Source organism: Perna viridis, chromosome 5 (genome assembly GCF_037379345.1).
Source record: "Perna viridis isolate PV_CMFRI_1.1 ecotype Kerala chromosome 5, ASM3737934v1, whole genome shotgun sequence".
Lineage (NCBI taxonomy): Eukaryota > Metazoa > Mollusca > Bivalvia > Mytilida > Mytilidae > Perna > Perna viridis.
The window spans coordinates 33,679,063-33,693,972 of record NC_142449.1 but is presented as its reverse complement, the minus strand read 5'-3'; the positions used below and the strand labels follow the sequence as shown (position 1 = coordinate 33,693,972).

At 32.3% G+C, this 14,910-nt stretch overlaps 1 protein-coding gene across 27 annotated transcripts in view; it reads left to right on the top strand.

The window, feature by feature from the left end:
* The window catches only part of LOC148617168 (rho guanine nucleotide exchange factor 11-like), a 123,056-nt gene that overhangs the window by 19,138 nt on the left and 89,008 nt on the right, over positions 1-14,910 (top strand). For 25 of the 27 annotated variants that reach the window (XM_088584580.1, XM_088584579.1, XM_088584582.1 and 22 more), the window contains exons 3-5: positions 240-341; positions 2,958-3,007; positions 6,999-7,056. In XM_088584580.1, coding sequence (XP_088440706.1) covers positions 240-341; positions 2,958-3,007; positions 6,999-7,056 — 210 coding nt within the window. Of the gene's footprint in view, positions 1-239; positions 342-2,957; positions 3,008-6,998; positions 7,057-10,879; positions 10,913-12,754; positions 12,932-14,910 lie in introns of those variants that run through there. The other 2 variants (XM_088584594.1, XM_088584588.1) reach the window with 2 other exon arrangements.

Here is a 14,910-nt window from a genome sequence, read left to right as displayed (position 1 = left end):
TGGATAGCTGGTCAAAAATACTCACAAGAGGGCTTTTCAAAGAAATTTTTTATTATTTAATGAAGATTCCTAGTAAAAATTCACACAAGTAAAGAAAAAAAAAACCCAAAATGGTTATGCTAATTTTAAGAATGTCAGTCAATTTATTTCATCTTTCATAAGCAACTATTTTCTAAAGCCAATACCATATTGTGACCAAGCTAATACAATATGAAATTTGGTTTGATTTTTAATTGCAGGAGGGTATATACAGAGATGTGTAATAATACAACGAGATGACAAAGGATATGGTCTGACAGTAAGGGGAGATAATCCAGTTTATGTGGAATCTGTTAAGCAAGGTATGATTGAAATATTTACAGCTGGTCTGACCTGTCCGACCTGATGGGCAAAATCAGGGCTGGTTCTGTTTCTCAAGCATCATTTCAGGACCCACATGTGACAGAAGTAGATTTCTGTGCACAGTACTTTTAAATTGTTTTTGGATTTGACTGAAAATTTCATTTTGTGAGACTTTAGACTGACAGTATATGAAGTATTTTCCTGAACTCTGAGCAATGAAAAAAACGGACATTGGGTTTGCATTGTTCAGACACTTGAAAAATTCATTTGTTATTAGGGCTATCTTTTAGGATGATTTGAAATCATGGATATTTTTGTTTGTAGGATACTAATTTGCATGATATTTAAATCAGAGCCTTGATTTCAAATCCCTTTAACCATTGAAAAAAAAAACAATGAAAACTGATATCATGAATACATGTACATATTGTATATTAGGTAGTCCAGTTGCACGCACAGCAGTAACATTTTTGTTTCTGAGTTGCTTCCCTTTGTACATAAATGAATTATTGCCTTGAAACTCATGATGAACCCTTTTTATTTACATTATTTCAATATGGAAGTATTACACAGACTGCAGCTAATGATATCTCCTGGATAAGAAATTCCATCAATTATGTGAATTTACGAAATAAAAAGTTGGCATGAGACCCCTTGTCTTTTAGTTTTTAATGATTGGATTGTAAAATTTGTTTTTCTATTGAACCATACATCTAAATCAGAAACATAATACATAATATTATAATAAAATCCAAGAGCTACATACCTATACATGTATTAGAAATTTTCATTTTTTTTGGTCCCGTGTGGGTCTGTGTGTCAAAAGAATAGGTTGCAGCAGCGCTAAACTTGTCCTAAAAAGTGACTAAATGTTGCTCAGAACCCTAGCCAGGGGGGCTAGGGCTCTCTGCCCACAGAGCAACTGGGTTCTGTGTCCCAGGTGGTGGAATGGGGTACCCCAATAATCAATTAATTGATCACATTTTTTTTGTTTTCAAAAGAGACTTTAGTCCAATGCTATTTGTTATGCTGGAAATAAAACATGTGAATTTGCCCTAAATGTTAAGAAATAATCTACCAGTGATCAAAAAGCTTAATGAATTTTTTAAACAAATTTTAATCTTTTTGAAAAAGGTAGAAAAATCTCTGATAAAAATGAATTAGACATATTATACACTTGAAGCAAACATTTTTAAGTATTTGTAAACTGTTAGTACGTTTTAAGTCAACCATTGTTTATTTTATTCCATTGATCATCTCAAAGTAGCACTGAATGTCACAAATTTACCCTATAGGGATCATATCAAAGTAAATATTTTCATACCATCTTCTTATCTTTGATAGATCACAATCTGCTTAGCCAAGTATCAAACTGAGATTATTTTAATGATCATCTTGTGATTTTGATAAAATTGATAAAATGGAAGCCTGTTTAAAATTCTTTCTCTTTTTTTACAAACACTTCACATACTTCAGAACCCAATGGTATGTACATTTTTTGGCAGAGTCAATTTTAAAAGTTGAACAACATTATGTAACACTTGTCTTCTTCCAATGTGGAAAAAGGATGTTATTTAGTGGGAAGATGTTTTATAAAACGTAGACACAGGTGTGTAATTTATGGCAGTTACATGCTCCTATGTAAATCTGTATGGCTTGATGTATATGTCTGAAAATATACACTTTTATGGGTAAATAAATAAACAGTACTTACTGGTGAAAATTACAGTTTTAAAGGTAAATTATGTGCAATGTACTATTATGGTATGATTGGATATGAAGGAAACTACATGTACTTTTAAAAAATCTGTATTAAGAATAAATCACAGGCCTTGTTTGTTGATCATTAGAAATAAGGTAGAGTATGCTATTGTCTTTTTGTCTGCATGAAAAATTTTCAGTCATTTGTGTTTTGCCAAATTATTTTTTCATTCCATTTGATCGGAATGATAATGGTGACATATGTGGGTTCCATCCCAGTCCAAGTGACATCAAAGTTTTTAAGATTAGCCATCACTGCTTTTTCTGCACTCACATGATACTTAGGTAATGGAGTGACAACTGGCTGGTTTAAAGTCAGAATATTGTGTCCAAGCAGGTTGGCATGGTAACCTGAGGACAAGAATATTGTGTTCAAGCATGGTGGTATAGTAACCTAAGGACTAGAATACTGTATCCAAGTGGGGTGGCATAGTAACCTGAGGACTAGAATGTTGTGTCCAACGGGTTGGTGTGGTAACCTGAGGGCTGTTGCCTCTGTGAACTAGCACAGTGGTTATCTTGCTCAGTTTGTAGGGCTAGTACAAAGTAGGGTCTGTTCAGTTGGGCAAACCCTCTAGTCCTGAAATGTGTGAAATATCTTCCACAAGGTGTGAAACCAACCATCCAACCAATCAATCACTTTATGGTGTCTCATGAAATTGACCAACAATGCCATTTTGATTGGTCACTGACTTACCAATTATACATTTTTTCTTTGATCAACTCATTGATTACAACATGTACATGTACTTTCAAAATATAAAAGATGCAATTTTGAATCATTAGTGTAATTACATTTTGAACTGTGTGTGTACAGAGCAGTTGTATGTAAAGTTTATATTTCATTTTTACAGATGGTGCTGCTGCAAGAGCTGGGGTACAGCAAGGGGACAGAATTGTTAAGGTTTGTCATTACATTTAATTACATGAAGAGGCATTCTAGTTAAGCCTCCAACATTAAGGCGGGGGGGGGGGGGGGGGGAGACTCTCACAGTATCAATGAAAAATTTCAAATCTTCCACATAAAAATGTAAGATTTGTAGTTTATTATATTTTCTGTGAAAATACTAAATACTTGAGTTTTTACATTAAAAATTGTTGTTAAGTAAAAATCTCCCACATGAGATAGTGTCAATGAGGGAGAATCCCCACGTAAACAGTTCCATATTTAACAGGTACATGTATGTAGAGGAACAATTTTGGAGGTGTATCATGTCAAATCCCCTATCAAAAAAATGAATTTAACATTTTGACAAATCCCAGAAAATAAAGTAAAAAGTACTGAAAAAATCTCCCAATAAATCTGGGGTGAAAGGAAAATTAAGGGAAAACAAGGTTTATTTGAAGTTGGAATTATTTTGGCACGGCTAAGGGGTAAGGTAAATTTGGATAACAAAAAAAGCAAGGAAAACACACTAACCCACTTCAGTCAACATGTCTAACCCCTTTAGAAGGATCTAAAGGGGTTAGTGTGATAAATATTTTTTTACTTATTTTTTTGAATCCAAATAATTTTTAAATTCAATTAATACCTTGTATGAACTAGGTTTCAATTTTTTTTATCAAAAGAATATAATTCAAGGAATATCACTAGACAAAGAAAATAGACACACACAACAACCAGAAAAATGTTACTAAGAAATAAAAGTGAATGAGCAACCCTAACTTCACTAAAAACCAAAAAAAAAAAAAAAACAAGTGTAGTTTGATTGCTCCCTTCCATATTATTTCTTCCATGTTCCATTAATGGTAAAATACAGAATGACAGCAGTTTTGAAGTCAACATAGAAAATATGACGAGGCCAATAGGGAGAGATTTGGTGCTCTGTCGCTAGTTCAAATTGGCTTTATTTTGTTTTTCCATGATGTCACAGTAGATTTGACGTACATGTAACTTTTGTCATTGGAAGTTAACAATATTTTTTAGTATAATGGCAGTAGTTTGAGATAAAAAATATCTGGAAGAAAAATAGAAAAGCAATTAATATTTTGGATGCTTACCCTACCGGTGCACCTAGTCTTTGCTCCCAGTTTTTAGTGGAGTCCGAGTTTCTCATTTGCTTTTGTTACTTTGTATGTATGATTTTTGTTACTTTATGTTCTTTATTATGAATGTCTGTTGTCCATGTCTGGTCTTTGTCCCTGGATTACATTCTTTTTGATTATTGTTATAACACTGGTTCCCTTGATTATTCTTTCTGAATTTCAGTTTGTAGAATAACTTCCTTAATCGTTGGGATGAATGCATAACTCTTAATCAGTTGACTGCATGGCTTCAACTCAATGTGTTTTGTAATAACTGTAATTTTGACATCTATGAGCTGGAACTTTTTACATCTAATTATTTCAGAGTTACATGTATTATATTTTATAATATTAGTGGTGCATGTGAATCACATGTATTATATTGTTATAATATTAGTGGTGCATGTGAAGCAAGCATTAAGATTTTTAAGTTTTGACATCTTTGAGCTCGAACCTTTTACTCATAAATATTTCATAGTTTTTCTTTTAAAAGAAATGTCAAAAAAATTGTTACAATATTGGTTACTGTGAAGCAAACATTATAGCATGTTGATAATGTAGAAATGCTTGAGGTCTTTAGATAAAAGAACCTAATGACTTGGAATTAGTTCATTTGGTTATATGGTGGAGTAGTTATGATAAGTAGTTCCCTGTGGTGTAACAGAACTCATTCAACCTTTCTTTGGTGGTTGTAGCAAAAAGCGTTTAAGAATAATCAATGACCCAATATTATACAAACTCCATGATCTTTGATTAGAAAGTTCTCAATCAAACCATTTAAATATGATTATACGAATGGGTGGTACATTGAATTCACCTTGTCTGTCTGTCTGTTTGTCCATCATTCCATCTGCCCAATTTGATGACATTTATCTCACTTCTCAATTGATGGATTTATTTCAAATTTTGTATGCAGATTTATATAGATGGGACCAAATTTGTAAGTGATTTTGGTTGCCGTCTGATATAAAGGTCCTTGTCTAGTGAGACTTTCCTATTTTGTGCGTTAGCACATTACATGCAACTTAATGTTTATTATGATTGGTAACAAGCTTTCTGATTGGTTAGCTCTTTTTGGGCAGTGAAGATTATTTCATTCAAACTGTTTTGGTACTCTGACATCATTAGTGTTTATTGGTCCGTAGTCTGCTTTTCGAATAATCCCAAAAAATTTACTTCATGAGTTAATTTGAACTGAAATCAATAAGATTTTAAATTAAAATTTTATTTGCTGTACTGTACCTCTGATTATTAGCACTATGACATATACCTACAAAAGAAATAGCAGGTTTTGCTTAAATGTAAAATGCTGACATATTTTTAACACTGATATTTACACTTCCAAATGTGTAATATCACACAATGTCAGTATTTCTTTTTAGTAATATTGAAATTAACACCAAAGATTTGAATGAAAAACATTTAAAAAAAAACAAATTCTATGTAATTTCACAAGTATATTGCTGTTCTTTAACACTGTTGTAAAACATTTTTGTATTATGGATCTTCAAGGGGATTTTCCTAAGGTTAATAATGATCATTTAACCCTCCCAATATCTTGCTTGGGCACTGAGAAGTTTCATGATACCTCTTAGATTGTTACAGTGCATTCATCTGCACCATAAAAACTGATTTGTTCAAGGTGTCATAGTTTTCCTTTCCTCTTTTGTCTACCCTGGACTTGACTTTTTATTAGCAACTCCTTGGGTGTTTCTAGAAAAGCAGAGGAAGCTTACCCTATCAGTGCATTGGGTCCATTCTCCCAGTTTTTAGTGGAGCCTGAGTTATTTTTTTTTTACTTTTGTTGCTTTGTATGTATTATTTTGGTAATTTTATGTTCTTTTTTTGTGTGTCTGTTTTCCCATGTCTGGTCTTTGTTCCTGGATTACATTCTTTTGATTTCTGCTAGAATCTTGGTTCCCTTGATTACTCCTCCACAAGTCATTCTTCATTATGACTTTGATTCTGATATGATGATCATTTTACCTTCCCATTCCCTCTGACTTCAGGCCGTATGAAGTACATTATACTACTGCAAAGCATTCTTGTATAATGAAGCTCATTGCTGATTTTCGTAAGGCCAATATCAATCATTTCACCCTTCAAACCCTTCTTGCTGCATCTCTGACAAAGTACATGATATTGCTGCAAATCATTCTGATATTATGAAGCCAAATGTTTATTTTCTTAAAGGGCAATGACTTGCCAAACAATGCTACCTTGAGTTGCCAAGTGATGCCTTCTCTGCACTTAGAAGTCCATACATAACTCCGTTTTGTTACCAGAATACAATTACTGTAGTTAGATAACTCTATTTTTAATTACTTGCATTTAAATATATACTCAAGATAAGATGATGTACTTTAGTAGCTCTCTAGAAGATAATTGTCTTAAAAGATAGAATTGTGTTTACAAAATGACTGGTTTGAAAAAATCTGATGATGTCGAATTGGACACAATGGACTAGTTTCAAGAACTTCGGAATTTTTTAGTGGTCTATCCTAATTAATGGTGTTCTGAGGTCTGGGATCCTCAGTGTCTGAAGTAGGACTTTTGAAATTTCATTTACTTAAGTCCTGGACCTAAACAACCCTTTCAATTGACACTGACTTGTGAATTTTTCATTTTCTTGCAGAGAACCATTGGGTTGAAACTGGGAAAAGTCCAGAACTTTTCATTATCGAAAAATTAATTTGAACCCCTGCGCTAAATGATTTTGGACTCAAGGAACCAGTTGAAGAGCACTTCATTGTTGATAACTTGAATTTTAAACTGCATGAAGCAATGAATCCATCATGTACTGCTAACTATGATAGCTCATATTCATGATATAAGTAATTGACTGAATTGCATTGTTGTTCTATTTCCAGGTGAATGGTACATTGGTTACGAACTCCAACCATTTAGATGTGGTCAAACTCATCAAATGTAAGTACAATTATTCTGACTTCAAAGCTTCATGTGTCCAATTGGCTGATGTTTATTTCCTGCACAAGGAAATTTTGGGCTGTGTATGTCTGGTGTCACCAAGATGAAGTTACCACTTCTTTGGTTTTGTTATGAATTAAAAAAATAGAGTTTCAGAAAATTCCAGGAAGCCTATTGCCTACATGTGCCTTCTGCTACATGTACTTTCCATTTTTTGGACGTTTTCTGCTACATGTACTTGTAATTTCCATTTGCGGGGACGCCTTTATTACATTTGTACATCATTGCACTTAAATGCTTTTTAAAGAGAAATATTGGTGTTCCAATAGAATTAGTTTCCATAGTAAACATGTATTTGTTTTTCTAAACCTTGTCTTAAAACACAGTGTTGTGTACACCATTAGCCTAGTAACTGAGGCAGAACTTAAAATACAGCTGAGTTTGAGGGGTAATTGACACTTAATGACTACTGGAATCAGTGAGGGATGAAACTTAACTGTTATCTTTCATCTCATCATTGTTTTTCTGCCAGATCTTAATCTTACTGTGTGAACTAGAAATTGAAAAAGTTTTGATATTGGGATGGAGTGTTGTAATATTTTTTTTTCTTAAGGATTAAATCCCTTGGATACATAAGTCCTGGAGTGAATGATTTAGTATTGGTTTGTTTTTGTTTTGATTTTGGGATGGAGTGTTGTAATGTTTTTTTTTCTTAAGGATTAACTCCCTTGGATACATAAGTCCTGGAGTGAATGATTTAGTATTGGTTTGTTTTTGTTTTGATTTTGGGATGGAGTGTTGTAATGTTTTTTTTTTCTTAAGGATTAACTCCCTTGGATAGATAAGTCCTGGAGTGAATGATTTAGTATTGGTTTGTTTTTATATGAAACCTATTTTTTTTAAGAAATTGTGATGAAAACTGTTCAGCTACCTTAAATTTACCTGAAATGGTTCCTGGATTTAAAATAATAATAGTATCCTAGGTAAAGGGAATCGTCATTCTATGAAAGGAAGACCAACTACATTCCCAGAAGTTTATCATTTTACTTGCTGTAGTTAAAGAAAACTTTTCCATATGTTTACTTCTTATTCTGTAGTGTTGCATTCTCTTAAATATAGCCACTAACAATATTAGAAGCAATATAAAGTTATGAAAACTCATCAAATTATGTTACCATCAATTACATGTATCTTACAATACATGTTTTATGATTATAGTTCTGAGAAGTTAGTTTTTTTGTGCTTTTAAAGACTGTCTGCACTTGAAATACAGGTATATGTATCTTACAGCTGACTAGTTGTGATGTAATCAGTGGAAAGTCATTAGTATTGTAAAACACGTCTGTTTAGTGGTTTGTTCATGTGAAAATGTCTTGTCCTGCTCCAATGGAAGGATCTAAGTATCTTTTCAATAAGCATTTTAAATATACTTAATATGATGAGAATAGGTATGGTGTGTAAGTCAGAGAGACAACAATCTCATCAGGATGCAAATGTCAGCCAAAGGCTGCCCATTGGTCTTCAGTGGACCATGAGAAAACCCTTAAACTGCAGGACAGGCCGCAGCTGGCCCCAAAACTTCATTATACACAGGTATAGCGAAAGAGTTGTCCCGATATACTCAAGTCACTTATTGTTCAGAATTTATATTTTTATACATTTTTTAAGAAAATGTACTTGTTTACCCCAAACTGCTGCTATGAATGGACATTTTTTTCTCAAACTAAAGGACATAAACTTCCTGTTTGAAGGCTTCATTATATTTTGACCATATGGTTACTTGAATGGGGAGCTTGAGCTAGTGAGTTTTGATTACTGTTTTTTTTATTATAGTCTCACTTTAGTGCTCCTCTGTCCTAATTTTCTATCTCCAGAAAACATGACTAGGAATTTGAGAAAATCCCGATGTATTAAATATCAGTCTCTGTAAAAATCAGGCAGTATGTGAAACATGGTTTGAAATAACACACTATTTAGAAAGTTTAATTTGACAATTTGCATCATCAGAATACAGGAAAAAAAGGACAAGATGTTATATCACTTTGGTTAATTAAGTTTTAATGTCATTGAAATGCACTGAAAATGAACATTTCAAAGGCAGATCACTGTCAAAAATATTTTTCTAAAATTTTCTTGAAAATATTTTGAGCAAATCCAGTGATGCAGTGATCAAATAATGGTCTTTTTAAATAGCGAAAGCATCCTTATATGAAATTATATTGTCAGATCAGTAGGGTTTTGACATGCATGTTTCTGATTTTTTCCATTTTGCCTGACTCTTACAAAAATTTCATTTAACATTGAACTATAAACATACCCACATGTCTGTAATGTATATTGTGATATCAGCTGTTCTGGTGATTGTTTCATGCTTCCTTTCTCATAAATTTAGAATAAGGCCAAATGTTTCGAATAAATGTTTAAGTTAGTGGAACATTTGGCCTAGTATTCAAGTATGTATGTTATGCTATTTATTTAAAGCAGAAAGAAAGTGGAGTAAAAGCACAGTGCTCCAGTATTTCAGAAATGTTTGCTCTCCATAGAAATAAAATTAACTTGTCTGACTTATAAAAACATCTGTCAAATGAATTGGAAAATTAAGAAATAGGAGTTACGGAGTCATGCAAAAACAACTGTGAAATGATTTAAACTTTAATAAATGGGAATTCTAGAATCCTGAAAAATGTCTATTCTTTTAGTGCCAACTGCAGTTATGTCTTGTTTCGTTTTCACCTTTAGTATATTTTTATGTTACTTGAGTATATAGGGGCAACTCTTTCACTGTACCTTTGTATAATGATATTTTGGGGCCAGCTGTAGCCTGTCCTGTAGTGTGATGGTTTCCTCATCATTCATTGAAGACCAATGGGTGACCTTGGGCTGACATTTTCATTCCAGTTGGGTCATTATCTCTTTGACATATTCACCATACCTGTTATTGTTATAGTAGTTGAACATCAAATTTCACTGATTTTGGTTTCCATTTATTTGTTAAGCAGGTAGACCTAGGGTAAGAGACATAACTCTTAAAATCAGTGATATGTTTGTATCATATTCAATTTCACCTAAACCTATCAAGCTTTCTTTTGAAATAGAATGAAATCAATCCAAGTTACTTAGATGCTTACATGAGATTGATGTCAAATGCTGAATACAAACATTCCAATGATTTGTAAGAGTTGTTTCCCTTACCCTAGATCTACCTACTTAAGATGACTTAATAAAAAGGATTGTTCTTTTTTTTTAGTTAAATGCTTACATTTGTCTTGTGAAATAGTAACCAAGGGAACCAATATTTGAGAAACATTGTCTGAAATAAAGTAAATAAGAGCTTTTTTTCCACCCTTGTTATTTTGTGAAAAATTCAACATGTATGCATATTCAGAAGTTTTGTCTTCACTTAGCTTAAAACAAATATAGTTTCAAAGCAATATTAAATAAGTCTGAATCGAATGCTTCATGATATGGTCCAGATTCAATTCCAACCAAAATATTCATTGAATGTTTCATAGACTTTATGATTTTATTTAAAACAACGCAGAAAGCAGTAACCAAGGTAACCATATTTAGGGTTTGTGACCTTTATGCAATATGGTAATTAGTCAAATGATATCAACAAATATTGTAAAAAACATTCATAATAGTTAGGCACACAGACAGGCTCAGGTGTAATTCTCGTTACCTTTTTACGCACTAATTGACATTTTGGCACTCACCTTTGCCAAAATACTGCGGTAAAAATCAGTTTGATTATTTTCTACTTGAAAACATAAAGTTGCCAGTTTCTTCTAGGCATAGACTGATTTTCATTTTAACACAATTTTTTTAATGGATTTGATGGATATTAAAATGCAATGTAAGTGAAGAATTATGTATTTTATCAATTAGGATTTTATTGTTAAGTTTCATTAATTTGATAAGCTTAATAGAAGTATGTTTTATTTGTCTGAAAAACAGACACATGCATCATACATGTAAGTATGACTGCAGGTGTTAATGATTATACAATACTCAACTGTGAGTGAAAGCTTTCTTCTGTATTTACACTTAGTTTATGAGCAGGAAAGGGTATATATCAGTTATAGGTGTTTAATGATGTTTTAATTACATGTATATATTAATACCATGACTTGATGAAGTGGTATTGTTTGAGGGTGAAGTCAAAGGTTGATATTACTCTACATTTAAACTGTGTTAGTCCTGCTACTTCTATATTTAGAAAGTAATACTGACTTAATGTTTCTATTTATAGAAAGTAATGGGGGCATTCTGTTATAACTTGTCGAACAACAGGTCCTTATTGCTTTTTCTAGGTCAGACTTTTTCTCTTAGAAAAAGAAAGTGGAAGTGTGTGAAAATGATGACTAAAGTACTAAGATCAAGCTCATATTGAATTAAATGTGTGACCATGTGATTAAATGTGTGACCATGTGATAATATTAATCAAACTAAATAGAAATAACAATTCATTAATGATATATGAATACATGTATGATAGAATAATTAATATAAATAACAATGCTTAGATTGGTGGGTGCAAATTGGCTCTTTTAATCCTCTCTTTTTTTCTCCATACATGTTAAATATAGACCATATGAAACACTAAAGGGTCTTTTGCTGTAGGAATTCTTTTCATGAAATAAAATTAAAAAAATTCATTGAGAGGAATAGGTATAGGTGTTCGATAATTCTAAGAATCTTTTGACAAACTGTCTCATGTAGCTCCAGGTGAATGTATGAGTTTTAAATATGACTTAACACATTTATGCATGTACCTAAATATTTTGGAAAGTTTAGAATTTTTTCTGTGGCCTGACTTTCAGTCAACATTAATTTTTTTTCTGATTTAAATTTTTTAAATTTGTAATTTACCATTAACTTTCTTTTTTCACTGTACAATAACTTGGGGATTTCTTAGTTTCAGATTTCTTTGTTGGCTAAGTAGAACAATGTTTGTTTCAGGAAGTTTTAAGTTCTTCTTGCTATGTTTGCAATACATTGAAACCTTTTCTAAACCAAACTCAAGGTAGGAAACTCACTCAAATTCTAGCTAGTCCTGAATACAATTTTTCAATATATTTACTACGTGGCTTCATGAATTTTTGCTATAATTAGCCAGTCCTGCCAAAAAATAGGCAGTCTCGGGCTGGCGGGCAGGCTACTATTTCTAACTCTGCCAAATCCCTTTTTGACTTTATAATTAGATCAGTTTAGACAGATGTTTGTTTTACCTAGGTTCAAAATACATTTAAATTGACATAATTGGACTTAAAAAAAGTGATTGGTTTTGACAGGTTTTCCTATATTTAAAGTTTTGTGTAGGGAGTTTTTAGCTTTTTAATGAACTTTCCTTATTATCAGTGAAACCTGTCTAAACTGATCCCGGAGTAATCTGAAAAGTTGTCTAAATAAGATACTTTTTCAAGTTTAGATATATTTTGGACCTTTGCAAACTAAACACCGTTCTAAATCAAACCAATTTTAAAGCCCGAAAGAGGTTTGTTTTTGACAGGTTTCACTGTACAACCAGTAATTGATAAAGAAATTTTGTTGATACACAACATATTTTATTTGTCAACTTGACAAGGCATAAAGAGCTTTAAAAACTTTCAGTTGAAATATTTATGATTTGTCCCATTAAAATGTACATTAAAAACTGAATATATTGCTGTTTTGGTACAGTGAATCTCATTATATACAGTATAGCAGGATACTATTCAATGATTTAAAAAGAGAGGATTTTACCAAGTAACTAGATATATGTTATTAGGACCTATCTGTGTTATAGAAAAAAAAAACTTTCTTATTTGTGAGTTTTTTTGGATTACTTAAAACAGTTCCTCTTTATGTTTAATGAAAAAAAGAGGAAAAAGAGGTAAATTTTAAATGTAGCTATATTTCAATATTTGTTTTTTTCCTGTTGAAAAGTTTTCTCACTTGTTTATTAGGCCAGAGAAAAAAAAATTGTCTGTTTAAGATTACCCTGCCTACCCTAACACAACTAATTGATATTTTGTTGATGAAATTCCGCTAAACTATTGTTTTACACTACTGAAGTCAAGAAAACCTTCTATTTGAAATAATCTGAAAAAATACGAGATTTTACCTACCTTCCCTATTCTTGTCATCCAAGTTAATGTTTAACAGACATATATTCTTTCTTGGCCTTACCTGTCTGATGACAGGTGAAAATCAGATGGTTTTACTTATGTTTTGCCATTCACTAGCTGTCTACTGGTCATAAATTTTGTTTAACCTTGTTCTTATATCAAAGTCACAACGAGTTTTCATATAGTACATGTATATGTTCATGTATGTATAGACTAAACCAAAATTCGAGATGAAACTGTCTAAGAACATTTCTGACTTGGGAACTGCCAACATGTACCAACCTCTCATTTAATTGATCAACCATTTAGGATTAAAATATTTTTTCATAAAAATGGGAGAACACAGCAATAATTCAAATTCTTTTTGTACTCCTTCTTTTGCAGGAGGTATACTGTGATCATGGTGTTAGGCTATTTGTTTGTCTGTCCACAGCTCTATCATTACTGTTTTCTCTGAAACTACTTATGACAGCCACTTGATCTTTTTTTTATAGAAGCTTTACATAGGTATTTTATAATGTAAGACTCGACTTCAGACTGAAGCGACATCAACTTCCTGTTTGGCAGCTTTGTTTATATTTAGACCATATGGTTGTAAAGGGAGGGGAGGGGAGGCATGGGGAAGCAATTCCTTTAATTAAGTTTTTCTCACAGTTTTTTGTTTTTCATTGTTTTGTTTTTGCTGTACAGTGTGTATCTAATCTTGCACCGTTTGGACCACCGCTCGGATGAACATTCACCTTTCTTCCTCAATTAGTCCTTAATGTTTTCTATGACCCTCTAACTTACAGAACAGGTTGTCCTGTTACTTCTGAATCTTAAACACAATACAAAGATAAATGTAAACGAATCCTCATGCTGTAAATGATTGTAGTAAGTATTGCTACTCCAGTGTGATTCTTTGATGTTTCTATTAAATGGAATTTATATATATATTAAGCTCGCCATGATCTGTAACATTTAGTAAACAAGGTCTATTAACTTAGGTTTATATTGGTTGGTTGGTATAACCTGGCTTTGGGTTTTCAGTGTAGTTCAGCGAATCTTGGTCAGTTTATAGTTAGAGAATTTTTAGGGGATTTATCTTCAGAGAATGCTAATCGTTTCGATTTTTAAGGTCAGTTTTCACTTAAAGCAACATAATTTTCTTAGATGTCATACTTGCATATTACGTTAGTTTCACCTGAATTTAGTTTTTGTAAAAAATAGTGCTCTCTACAATCTGTTTTAGAGGGCATGGCACAGTTGCCTTTTTTGATGGGTTTGATAAGAGCTCTGTTCTTTTTCTGTTAATTTTCCCTAAATAGATGTAAATGCTTGCTTATAGTGAAATAACATCTAATTTTGTCTTTCTTCCTCTTGGGTTAACTTTAAACTGATTATCTAGGTCATAGGGGTGGATACCATTTATTATGTTGACTCACTGTCAAAGTTCTCTTTATGGTCATGAAATTGACCTTTTGGGTTAACAGGTAGACCTTAAAGTTGTGATTTTTTTTTGGATAATGAGTAACAGTATTCTCCCCATAATTTTGATATACAAGTATGTAGTCAAACCAATCTTTAGTGACTCTCCAGGGGCAGTGATTATAATTTTGATAATATGCCATTTTTGATGATCTTCAGAATTTCAATAGACCATTCTTTAACAAACTGTTAAAAATTCTGATTTTTATGGGACATTTTCAGCTGGAATGTGATACAAAGAACATGGTCCCCTCTTATCCCAACCACTGCAAGGTAG